Source organism: Phocoena phocoena, chromosome 1 (genome assembly GCF_963924675.1).
Source record: "Phocoena phocoena chromosome 1, mPhoPho1.1, whole genome shotgun sequence".
NCBI classification, from domain to species: Eukaryota; Metazoa; Chordata; class Mammalia; order Artiodactyla; family Phocoenidae; genus Phocoena; species Phocoena phocoena.
In genome coordinates this window covers 127,659,755-127,672,065 of record NC_089219.1, presented here as the reverse complement: position 1 = coordinate 127,672,065, position 12,311 = coordinate 127,659,755, and the positions used below count along the sequence as shown (strand labels likewise).

The window sequence follows — 12,311 nt, the reverse complement described above, 5'->3', positions numbered from 1 at the left end:
TGCACTCATTTCACAAAGAATGTTTTAATCTGTTAGGATACACTGTTCCTTTGAAACTCGATAATCTGCAGCAACTAGTGGGACAAAAGAATTAGTTGAAGAATACTTTAGGAAGCAAGTAATGTGTGTTGTTTAGCCAGCCTACATAAACCATTCAGTAAGAAATGTTTTAATAGTATGTTAAGAGAGAATCAGCTGATGAAAGCAAAATGCATAAGATGGGCTTCCTTCTTAATAAAAGAAGTTCAAAATCAACATAGGAAATACATTTTCAGATTGGTGGCTGTTTGACTGAAAAAATACCACCATTAGCTTAATCTGATATGCCAGGGAAAATAAAAAATCTGTACTGAAAGTGCATCTTAAATCCCAAATCCTTGCCTGTCACTCAGAGTTGGCATATTTGGCCAAAATCAATCTAAACCTTTTCAAATTACTGATAAAAATTATTAGAAATCCAAGTTGGTCAGAATGAAAACATAAGTCAAAGATATGTCTGTTCTGTGCGTCTTAAATTATTCTTTGGTCAAATGATGTGATTTTTTTGAGAGGTCTGCAAATATAAACCTATTTCTCATTTCCAAATACAAGGTTATAAGTATTTACAGCAAGGTAGCATTTCCTTGCTAGAAAACAAGGCTTCTGGGTACAGCAGCCTTCTATTAACATGGTATACTTTTATATTCCCTTTCCTCCCATGGCTACAAAGCGCTGGACATACAGAGAATACAGGAAAGAATGAAAAAGCAAATGATTAGAGCCTCACAACACCCCTGTGAGGTAGGTAAGTATTGTTAAACCCATTTTACAAAAAAGGTAAACCAAGGCACAGAATGAACATGGTTTGGTCAAGTTTACCTGACAAGTTACAAAAGCACGGGTAGAAACAAAGAGAAAGAAACAAAGAAAAGGTCAATCCTGGCTCCCAGCCCTAGACACGAAACTTTATTTCAATATATTAGAAGATAAAAATAGCCCACAATTGCCTTTTAAATTTTTAGAATTTCGATAAACCTTTAAGTATTCCACTTAAAGACGTATCTTTCAGATTTCTGTTGAGTGGAAAAAGGACAGATGACGAAACGGCTTTCCCTCTTCTAAGTGTAATTCCCGTTATCAGAATGTATCAGCATTCCACCAGAGTTCAGGTGCCAAACTCAAGGACATTTTCATAGCCTCAAATAGTTTCTAATTTATTTAAAACCCTAATGTGAAAATTAGACCTGTTTTCAAACAGCTGCCCTATCAATTGCTCTGTGGCCATAATGAGAATTTTGTGTAGAGAAAGAAAGGAAATGAGATCCCTAATAAAAAGTCTTATCACCGTAGAAATAAAGACACTGGTGATGGTGTGAAATTTGCTCTTTGTAGTGTTTGAGAAACTGCAAACTCAAGCTTGCAAGAATATTTTATATATATATAATATATAAATATATACAGTATATATATAAAGTGTGCATATGACTACCCTTAAGGCACCAAAGAGATATAGGCCATGCCTTTCACAACAACTTAGTCTTTGTTTTCCTAGAGAAATGTCTCTCCCCCTCTCAAGTGAAAAATGTATCTTCTATCAAATAGCCTATGACAGCAAATCATTCAAGAAACAACAAATATCTTTAACTTAGGATGGCTGATTGATTGGATAGGGGTGAGGGGTGGTAGTGATGGTAATATTATCCTCTATAGTTTAGAGCTTAAATCTAGAGCTTAGATCTAGAACTTAGAGCTTAGAATTAGCCAGACATAGCCAGTCACACTGGATCAGACAGGCCAGTGACCAGATGTTGTATACAATTGCTTTTTCTTTCCAGTAGCTGATGGAACAAGCTTACCATGACCAACAGAGATGGAGACAATGAGAAAGGGAATTATGTCTGGCACAGATTCTTCAGAAAGACTTTGGCTTTTCAGAAGTTCCTAGAGCTTCTGTACAGAGAACTAGGAAGAAGGATAGTGTAAGACACTGAGGTTCAAACAGGTCAATGAGGAGACTATAGGCAATTATTCTGAATATATATACATATATGGTTTCTTTGGCTGCTGTAGATTCTTTTAAAACCCATACAATCATGGGGGTGGGTGGGCTGAACTTAACTGAAGAAGCTCAGAGTATATCAAGCAAAGCATATGAATAGAAGGAAAAACAAAATTAACACACACAGAAACAAGTGGTGGTGGTATCCCAGAGGGAGGAGGAACATTTGTTAACTAATTTTCATTTTGCTCCTCTCCTGCTTTTCTCTGCCATGGTCCCAATAGTTTATTTCTGTGTTTGTTTGTTTGTTTTTATTTTTTTCCAGCAGATGTAGAAATGACAGAGCAGGATAGGTGTCTTATGGTTTTTGATTTCTTCTTAGGCCTGTTTAATTATTTTTTTCCTCAGTTGACTGTTGGCACCTGGTTCCTCTGTAAACTATATTCCTTGGCCTTCAGTCTCAGGTTGGCAATGCTGTTGGCCATGTTGATGCCCTGTGCAGGGCTATTGTTGGCACATGTGGCAGAATAAGTAGCCATGGCGCTGTAGGGACAAAGGAGAGAGCAGGGAGAATAACAGGCATTAGTTTCATAAAGCTGCAAGTCTGTGCCCCAGATGGGTACAAGTCTCAGGATGGGGGCAGGTAGGGGCAGGTGGGTTGGACTACATGACCTCTGAGGTCCCTTACAGCCCCAGATTCCATTAGTCTAAGGCCCTTGGAAAAGGGTGGCAGTGTTTTGAAGGGCAGGGAAAAGCAGTGGAGCATGGAACAAGACGAGGGGAAAAGTATTTTCTGTGTTGGATACAGTGAGTAATGATTTATTTCTGGGGTGAGAGAAGAAAGCTGCTTATGGTGGATAACAGGTGTTTCATCAGTTGACCAGTTAAAACAGTGTTTAATCTTGTCCTGCCTACATCACCAGCTTGTGGGAGTGAGGAGGAAGAGAAGGAGGCATTTGAAAAGAAACTAAGGGGCATTTTTCATTCCTCATTCTAGGTAGCTGACATTAATCCTAACATATTTTAGATAATCACTGAATACCATTATTAAATAGTGTACTTGGAGAACCAGTTAAATAATCTAAGATGACTTCTCTGCCTTTGTTGATCCACTGGTTGATAGTACCAAGCACTGCCAAATCAAGAGGTTTCCACTCCAATTGGCCTTGATTTTATAACTTATTCAAAAGTACTTGAGCAGCTTACACTGTCTTTCAGGTCAGTTATTTTGGAAATGTTTATATCTCTTAGATAAACTAGCAAATGCTCCAGTTTCAGTATTCCTGACCTCAGAGGTAACTGTTTCTGACTGTTCTTATTGCTGAGAAAAACCCAAAGTTGTTTTTCATTGTCAGAGACTGTAATTAAGACCTAGGAATACCACTGGGCAGAAATTTGTAATTGGTGGTTTTCTGTTAATTTGTATCCATGAATTTCTTTTAAAGGAAAAGTAAAGGTTTCTTAGACTTGGATGCAAATTATCCATTACTTGATACTAAACAGCTCTAAGGGAACTCATTTTAATTCAATGAAAATGTTCCTAGTTGTTTCTAAGATTAGCAAAATACCTTTCAACTGAGGGCTGGAATGAGATAGACTTATAAATGGAATGACATGTGCTCTTCTGGTGCCTGCATTCCTATGCAATTTTGTCAGCCACACAGGAGTTTGTGGTTCTGGGGATCAAGTGACAGACCAGAAAGAAAAAACTAAAGCTACTCTACAAATAGAGAGACTGTATCATTAATACTTATTTGGGACACCACATAGTCAAGATTTACAGTCAAGACGTATAGTCAAGACTCACAATAGCCTATATCAGCTCAGTTACTAGCAATTAACCCAGGAAAATTGGGTTAAAAAGTATAATTAGGTCTTTCCAGAAATATGATCCTTAATTTAAGACCCTTATAACACTGGTATGTGTGTGAGTGTGAGTGTCTGTGGTTGTGTCCTATGGCAGGGGGAAGACTCAGAAGGGTTCCAAAATAACCCTACACTCTTCTATTTCACTGTTGTGTGTTTCACTCTTACTCATTTCTGGGTGCATGGTCTTAACTGTCTACACAAAGATTTATCTATAGCACCCTGTACTTTTCCTTTTAGGACTTATTTTAATTCCTCATACTATAAGCCCCATAGATGAGATACCACATCTGCCTTGTTCACCACCGTGTCCCCAGGTAGGGCTAGCACCATATCTAGCACATATTTGGCATTCAAGAAAGTATTTAATGAATAGATAAGTAACTGAAAAATATCTAGATACTGTATGATTAAACTGATTCCTGCTCAGTATCAGTGATCTCTGTCATCCTGCTGTGAGTAATGATTTCTAAAAATATTTTACCAACATGCTTTTATTTTAAGGAACCAGTCCTTCCCGTTAATTTTGCTGTCTTAATCGAATGTGCAAAATCAAAAGGGACATGACAAAAGCAAGACTGATGATTGCATATTCTTAATCCACCATATATAGCTTTTAACAGTAAAAAGTGAACAAATATTGGTGCAGGTTAGACTTACAGAATAGACTATTACTTCTACTACTGTCTACCAAAAGATAAAGACAGAAAGAGTCCCAATTCATGAAGGTTTCAATTAGGAGTGAGATAAATAATCAGAACAACCTGTTAAAATGGGACAAGTTTTTTTCTTTGTTACAATATACCAAGAAGTCTCATTTATTTTCAAAACCCATATACATATTATCATTTAAGTTCTGTATGAATTACATGCTTCCATTCAAGACCCTACCAGAAATATATGCAAATCCATAAATCCCATACTCAAGAAATTTCTAGGATAATACTGAAATCTAAGATTTCAAAGAAATAAAAGATCTAAGTAGCTAAGAAAAAAGATAATTGGATTTGGGAAATGTACCTAAGTTATAGATTATGACATCAACCAAATCAGCCTTTCTCAGCCAGATTTCTGTGAGAGAATTAAGTCCTAAAGATGGTATATAGTACAATTTTAAATGCATAGGAGAGAAGCTGAGATTTTGAGTTATCTGTATTATTTAAATACTGAGAATAAAATTAAATGGCTTCTGAAAACAGGAGGCTAAAGCTTCATGAGAGAGCGAAAGAAAAAAAAATATTCTCTGATGGCAAACTGTAGATTGTCATGGAGTATTGTGCTTTTATGTATTTGGCCCAGTTTCTTGGGGGACATGTTTTCCATCCTTTGAGATTCTGGACAAGTAAAGTGCTATTTAATAGAGATTCTCTCTTTTTGTGATGATCAAAGGTGTGGCCAGTTTCCTTAGCAGACAAAGGGAATTAGAACTATGGAGAATTAGTTTACTAAAGATGCTGTTACTGTTTTCTAGAAATGTCTACTGTATTTGCGATTTCAATTTTATCTATTATATAACCATTTTGCTGCAGTTACTTCATAATTTGCTAGTATCATCTGGTTTTCTAGTCTGAAGACTTAGTATGGTAACACATATCTTGGAAACACTGAGATTTTCTAACGCAGGCCAGATGTTAATATCCCAGATGAGATGAATGTTGATCCACTTCCCATCTCAAAACCAAATTAATGAAATTAGAGTTATATTTTACACAGGAGATTGGATTTTCACTGAGACATTTTTCCTTAAATAGCAACCTGTGTTTGCAGAGTTCAGAACAACACCCTTGTCTAATTGTACTGTGGTGCCGTTCTAAGGACACCACTGAGTGAGACCATGACAATGACTTATATGTAGCTCTCAAGTTAGAGGGATGTGAGAATAAAAAAGCAGTTGATATTAATGAATGAGTTTTGCAATATCCTATACACTTGATAAGTGATAAGCTTTTCACTCTATAAACGTTTAGGAAAGCTATAAACTTTCAAAAATCGGTCTAACTTATTTCAGCATCGCATAGCCATAAGAAATAGGATAAAAGAACAGAGACCATCTTAATTCACAGCCTCTAAACAAACATTTAGAGTACATAACTTTATAGGTAGAGGCTAAAGTGATATTGTGTGCACACACTAAAGAAAACGAGTCTGTGTTCCCTCCAGTAGTTTGACATAAATCTAGTTTCTCAACTTAAACTAAAACTACCATTTAGGCAAGTAGGGACCAGTCCTTTGACATACCAGTAATCAGCAAGACGTGTTACAGGTCAGAAAAGACAAAATTAATCCAAGCGTAGCTTAGTCATGCTTTAAAAAGGCATTTAGAAGTATGATGGAGAGGACCCACTTCCAAAAGTGACAACAGATGCAAGAGAGCCTTGAGTGGCTGTCAATCTGAAAGATTGTTCATGACCACCTGTTTTCCATGTCACCAAAACTTCTAAAGCTCTGTGTTAGGAAAAGAACGAGAACCCTGAAATGTTTTCTCACAAGACAGAAACCAGTGAGGTTAATAAGCTGTTTTCAACCAAATTAATGGGGCCATTCGCACCATGTAAAATGACCTCTCCTTCCTAAACAGGATTAAGCTTCCTGGGCTAAAAAGATGAGGTTGAAACTAGGTAATTTATTAAGCACATGATAACACCAAGAGCCTGCTTTCCAACACGTAGAGATCCTGCCCATTGGTCTTGCCTTCTGCCTATTCCTCTAACAGGAGGCAGACATGAGATGAGTACTAAGACTGGGCTTATAGGGTTTGGCCAAAGCAATATTTCTATTTAGTTTTGAAGAATGTAAAATTCTCTGTGTCTGTGACCAAGAAACGATATTGCCGTGTACAGGGCATTGAGGAATTAGAGATGAAAAAGAAATACTCGTATCCTATCTGTTGATTCAGCAAATCTGCTCTGGGACTTGCACAGAGCTGACACATTTAAGTAAGCTTGACATTTTTCCCTCTCCTTATTTGGGGATTCCTAACAGTTGGAGCCCAGCCACAGACAGCAGAATGCTAACCACCAGCAGGGTTAGAGTTCTGTTTTCACTGGGGACAAATCATTTTTGATAATTTCAACCTACCTTGAGAGGTTGTCGTGAGGGATAGTGTGTTAAAATGACTGCCAAACACCAAGGAAGTATGGAAAATACTATACATGGTATGGTTTTAAAGCCAGGAAACTTATGACCGTCTCCCCCTCTGCTTTCTAATCACCCGGAGTGTAAATCCCACAAATCACGAAACAATTGAGGAGAGCTGGGGGAAAAATACTACCTGACTCAGTTTTCAAGTCTAACTTTGTTTTCTATTTGGCCCTTTTGGACAAATGATGACAAGCTATGGAAAATTTCACCCCAAAGACAGATCTGTCAGCCCAAGAAGTCTATGTGTCTTCCTGAGATCCTAAGGCTTCCCAGCTTGGGATTTTTCGAAAGGCTGTAGAGCTTGAGGTCTTCATGACTCTGTCTGTGACGTGTAGAGGTTGGAGATCATCTCTTTGGTTTGTTCTTTTGTCAATGCAAGAACAGCAGAGGTATACTTGCTTCATCTAAGAAAATTCAATATGAGTTTTCCTAGGGAAAATTTACTTTTAAAGAGAGACCCGATAAATCCTTTTGGAAGTGATCTTTTCGTGATTTAAATAATCATTTCCAACTTCTGTTTTTAAAACTGAGAAGTTGATTTTTTTTAAACGTACATTTAGCTCTTAAAGTGGACACATTTGGGCCATATTTCATTACTAAGCCTTCAGTTTGCACTGCATGTGCAGTGATGCTTCCACCATTTTAAACTTTTCTTTCTAGAAATGTTTTATATATGAAGACTTGCATCTTTCTGTTGTCTCAATGATTTTTGTTTCTCTTTTTGAAATGCACATTGCTTAACGTAGGTTCCAAACGCCCCTGTGTGATATATAATAGGGAAACTATTACTAGCTCAAGCTTAGATACAAGGTTACGTAGATTCACGACCCAACTGGCCTGAAGAACAACAAGAGCCAGGACAAGAACATAGTTCTTCTGACCTCTGTCCCATCTCCTCTAAAACCTCACTATTCAAAGTGTGTACCAAGTGTCAACAGCATGGGCATCACATGGGAGCAAGTTAGAGGTACATTTCCCAGGTCCTGCCCCAGACTTACTGAATCTCATTCTGCATCGTACCATGATTCCAGGTGATTCATACGCCCAGTAATCTTTGCAGAGCCCTGCTCTAGGCTATCAGACTACCCTTAACTCTATGGACGTATTTTCTTGCAGTTTTGGTTTCCAATGGTGTTCCCCACTTGAGGACCTCACTGCTTTCATTTCTAGGACTGTTAAGCCCCACTTTCTTGAATATACTTGATTCCCATTTAAACCCTACCCCCAGCAGCCGCCCTCTTCCCCCTCTGACAAGTTACCTTTTCAGTGTCTTCCGTTAGAATCCGTTATGAAGCCCCTCGTGTAAACAACATCTTGGGAGGGACGAGGATCTATTTTTGAAAGTGTGAAAGGGAGAAATGAGCCAAATGCGTTCAGCAGATGTCAGGCAGCACCGTGACCACGATCAAATGAGGGGAGGAGGAGAAGGTGGGGGGAGGGAAATTGTGGATAAGGATCGCTGGCCTCTCTTTCACTTGTCATTAGTTTTCTTTGAAGCCCAGCCCTCCCTCTGAAAATGGCACTCCAGACCAACACTGCAGAGCTAGGCCATTCTTTATCTATCTTTCATAGGAAGGGATGTCTCTGCAGAAAGGTTTCTTAACTACTTCATCTAGAACAACAGTCAAAAGTCCAGGACTTGGTAAATCACTGCCACCCGAAAGGCAAAGCAGTACAAGCTAATGAGTCTTAAATAACTCTAGTGCTTGTGTGTGCTTTCATTTGCATAAGGAAACAGTTCTTAGCTAAGCAGTGAGCATGTGTGCCAAAGACAAGCTTCTTTCAACTGTCTAGGGGTAGATAAAGAAGACACCTGCCAGGACAGTAGTGTCCTGTTAAGGAATGCTTTGTTCCTTCTGGTGACTCAGTTTCCTACCTGATAGCATCACCTCTAACACCCTCGAGGGTATGAAGGAGGTCATGACATGCTATAAATAGAGTGAACCATAAGTCTCAGTTTGCCAGGGACAATCCCAGTTTATGCCTGTTGTCCTAGTGTCATTATTAATAGCACTCCCCTTTTACTTCAGAAGTGTCCCATTTGGATGATAAATTATACAGCCACCACTCTAGATATAAAAGACACCCAGAAAAAAATATGTTGGCTGTTTCCCATCCCATCATTCTGACCATATGCACGCTATCTTCTTTGAGTCTTGCTTTCCTCCTGTCTTCTTCCACAGTTTGCTGTGGAAGTGAGCAAACTGTCCTCTTTGGCAAAACTGTCTGCTCCGCTGTCCCTGGGTTGCATGACCAAGCTGCCTCACTCATCCCAGGGGTTACCCACACACCCCAGAAGGTGGACCTCAGTCGCAGGCATGCTTCACAGATCTGAGACAAACCCTGAATCAAACAGGCATGTTTACGTAGTTTCCTAGTCTTATACTATTTTCAATGTCGTGTAAGATTTAATTTGAATGAAAATAAGGTTATGTGGCCTAATACTTTGGACAGAAACAGGGATCACGAGCCCTCGCTCTAATTCTGCTTGCTGAAGGCTTAAACTTGGGCAAGTGTTGGGTCTGTTCTTTGGAACCAGATCAAGGACAGAGCTGCCACACAGGTGCATCCAAGGATTAACCAAGAGAAATGCCTTTTAATGAATGTCACATGTGAGATAACTAATTTGACATAATAGTACCAACAGAAATAGCAAGTTAATTTTCCATAACACAAAAGGTCTATCATTTCCTCTGCTTTTCATCACTTGGTTTTCTTTTATATTTCCTTAACAAGACTTATATTTCCTACCAAGCTTCAAAATGTGAAATCATAATGTATTTTGGTTCTAAACATAGCAGAAAAATCTCTAAGAAACAAAATAGCTTTGTGCCACTTTTAGAAATTAATCAAAATATAAACACTTCAGTCAACATTGGGTCAAAAAACATTACTATTGCTTAAATTACTGCTTAAACCATCATTTTTCTACTTAAATCTGGAGATTAATTAATTCTTCATACAGAATATGAACACTCAGATTCTATGAAATTTTTAATTATTTTTTACAAACTCTGTGTCTAAGAGAGAAATGATATAAAAGTATACCATGAATTGAGTAAGAAGTACTAGGTTATATGCTTTTTAAGTGAAAGGAGCAGAATACAAAATAGTATTTATACTAAGTCTATACTATATGAAATACTGAACTCTAATTGCAAAAATAAACACTAATTATCTCAAGATGGTGGAATTATGAGTGTTTTTTTAAAGTGTATCTAGTATTTCTACATAATCATTCAAAATAAAATAGAACACTTCCCCAAATAGCACACATAAATTGCATAATAATTTCAATTAGATGCCCATATACATAATATGTATAATGCAGGCACAGGATTTGAACTTCTGCTGAGGTCCAGGTAATCTAGCCATTAATTCAGGGAAGATTTCATCCCCACTCATGCAGTGTACTGCCCTCCGCCTCTCACTGGTAAGGACCGCGTGACAGCCATCTGGGTTATTACAGCTGGTATGAAAACTTCCTCACTAGGATCCAGGAAGAAAAAGGAGCTGAACTTCCTGGTTGTGACCAAATTCAAACCAGAGACCTTGAAACATCAAGCTCTGATCCACATCCATTTCCCAAGCCATTTAATGAGTCTATGAACTATCAATATTTATCTGAAAAACAAAGCAGTCTTCCACTTATTTAAAATACTAAATATATGATTTCACGATGGTCTTCAAAATATGTTTTTAGTAAATCCTATGGGAGAGGAGTCTAAATTTTAAATAAGACACACAGATATGACTAATCTTTTGAAATCAACAAAGCATACTATGTCTGAGAGCAATAGAAATTTCCAGTTTCCTATGCATAGAGTCTCCATGTACTAAGACCAAAGCAATTCAGGCTAATTTCACAATGGGGAATTTAAAAGAAATTTTCAAATCCATTTATGGTGTTTCTTTCAAGGAACTGATTTGGAACAGAGAGAATATTTAGTTGAGGTTTTTTTGCTTTGATTAGAGTGATCAACTTTCGAAAGTATCTGCATTTCACTAATGTTGCATTTCACATCAGTAGCTTCAGCATCAACTGGGAGATAATCTTATAATTAGTTTAAAACCTCTCTTTAAACTTTTAATTAACCTTAGCAATAAAAAGGTAAACAGAAGCATAATAAATGAATTCGTAAATACTTCCTCCTCCACTGCAATCGGCCAGAGGACACATAGCCTCGATCTGGTTTCTAAGAATACTCAGGTTTAGGTTCAAATAAAGACACTTTAGACTGATGACAGTGCATTAGGCACATGTGTCTCAGCTTCCCTCTGGCGTTAATCTGTATTTTCTGGACAGCATACGAAATGGAGGTTAAAAGCCTTTCCAAGCCATTGAAATAATACTCTGTTATTTGCTTCCTTAATATTTTTCACCTTTTAAATATAAAAATTTAGTGTAAATTATACATTGTTTTTATATATTTAAAAAAAAAACGCACACAAACTAACCCCTCAAAGAACTTCAGATAAGTAGACAAGAATTAGCAATAGATCAGGAAGGCATCTTGGATCATAAGACATCCCCACCTACTAACAAAGAACTATGGCCATGAAAGTGATCTGGATGATCTTGGGTTTTTTCCCCCTTCTCTCTCTCTCTGTCTTTCTCTGTCTCGCTCCTTCTTTTTTCCCTTCCTTACTTCTTTTCTTTTCATTCAAAATCAGTTTTATTGTGAAGTTTGCCTTTGGTCCTACACTTAGAGCCTTACATGTTAAATTCCTACTTGCATATAATCAAACCAATCTATCAGATTTGGAAATGGAGTGAAGTTTTGTTCCAGAATGATTACAAGAGGGACTCTGGGCATAGCTTAAGGATCTTTTCTTTGAGATTCTTCCCCATCTTTGAAACCTTTGCAAGAGTTCCTGAGTCCAAGAGGAGATTGCTGATGGCCTGCCCCTCTCTCTTCTGCCCCAAACCCTGCTCCTGGGGCAACTAGTAATCTCCTGTGAAAATCTGGGGATGTCAGCAAGTTGAATGTCTCTGAAGAGGTTAACCCAGTAAGAAATGTCAGCCAGCTGCACAAGCAGCTTTAAACGTGACCAACCGCTGAGAAACGTGTGGAAGCGGAGCAAGGGAGAGTGGGCCAGTCATTCACCTGTACGGAGAGGCAGTTCCCCAGGAGAGATAATCAGTGGGTCTTGGGGCAGGACGAGGTACGATGGGCTGCTCCACAGCAGTCACATCTCCTGAGTAGGATTTGAGGAGGGAAGCGTTTTTATTGGCCAGCATGGCTCTCTCATTCCTGCGGAATTTGGCTCTTCGGTTCTGAAACCACACCTGGAAGATTGTCGGGAGGAGAGAAGAGCATGAGGA

At 38.2% G+C, this 12,311-nt stretch overlaps 1 protein-coding gene across 2 annotated transcripts in view; it reads right to left on the bottom strand.

The window, feature by feature from the left end:
- Window positions 1-2,373: 2,373 nt before the first annotated feature.
- Window positions 2,374-12,311, bottom strand: part of PRRX1 (paired related homeobox 1) — a 71,032-nt gene continuing 61,094 nt past the window's right edge. The window contains exons 3-5 of one of the 2 annotated variants that reach the window (XM_065890218.1): window positions 12,094-12,275; window positions 8,245-8,316; window positions 2,374-2,521 (exon numbers count right to left, since the gene is read on the bottom strand). In XM_065890218.1, the coding sequence (XP_065746290.1) occupies window positions 8,262-8,316; window positions 12,094-12,275 (237 nt within the window). In that variant the 3' untranslated portion in view covers window positions 2,374-2,521; window positions 8,245-8,261. The remainder of the gene's footprint in view (window positions 2,522-8,244; window positions 8,317-12,093; window positions 12,276-12,311) is intronic. The other variant, XM_065890209.1, reaches the window with a different exon arrangement.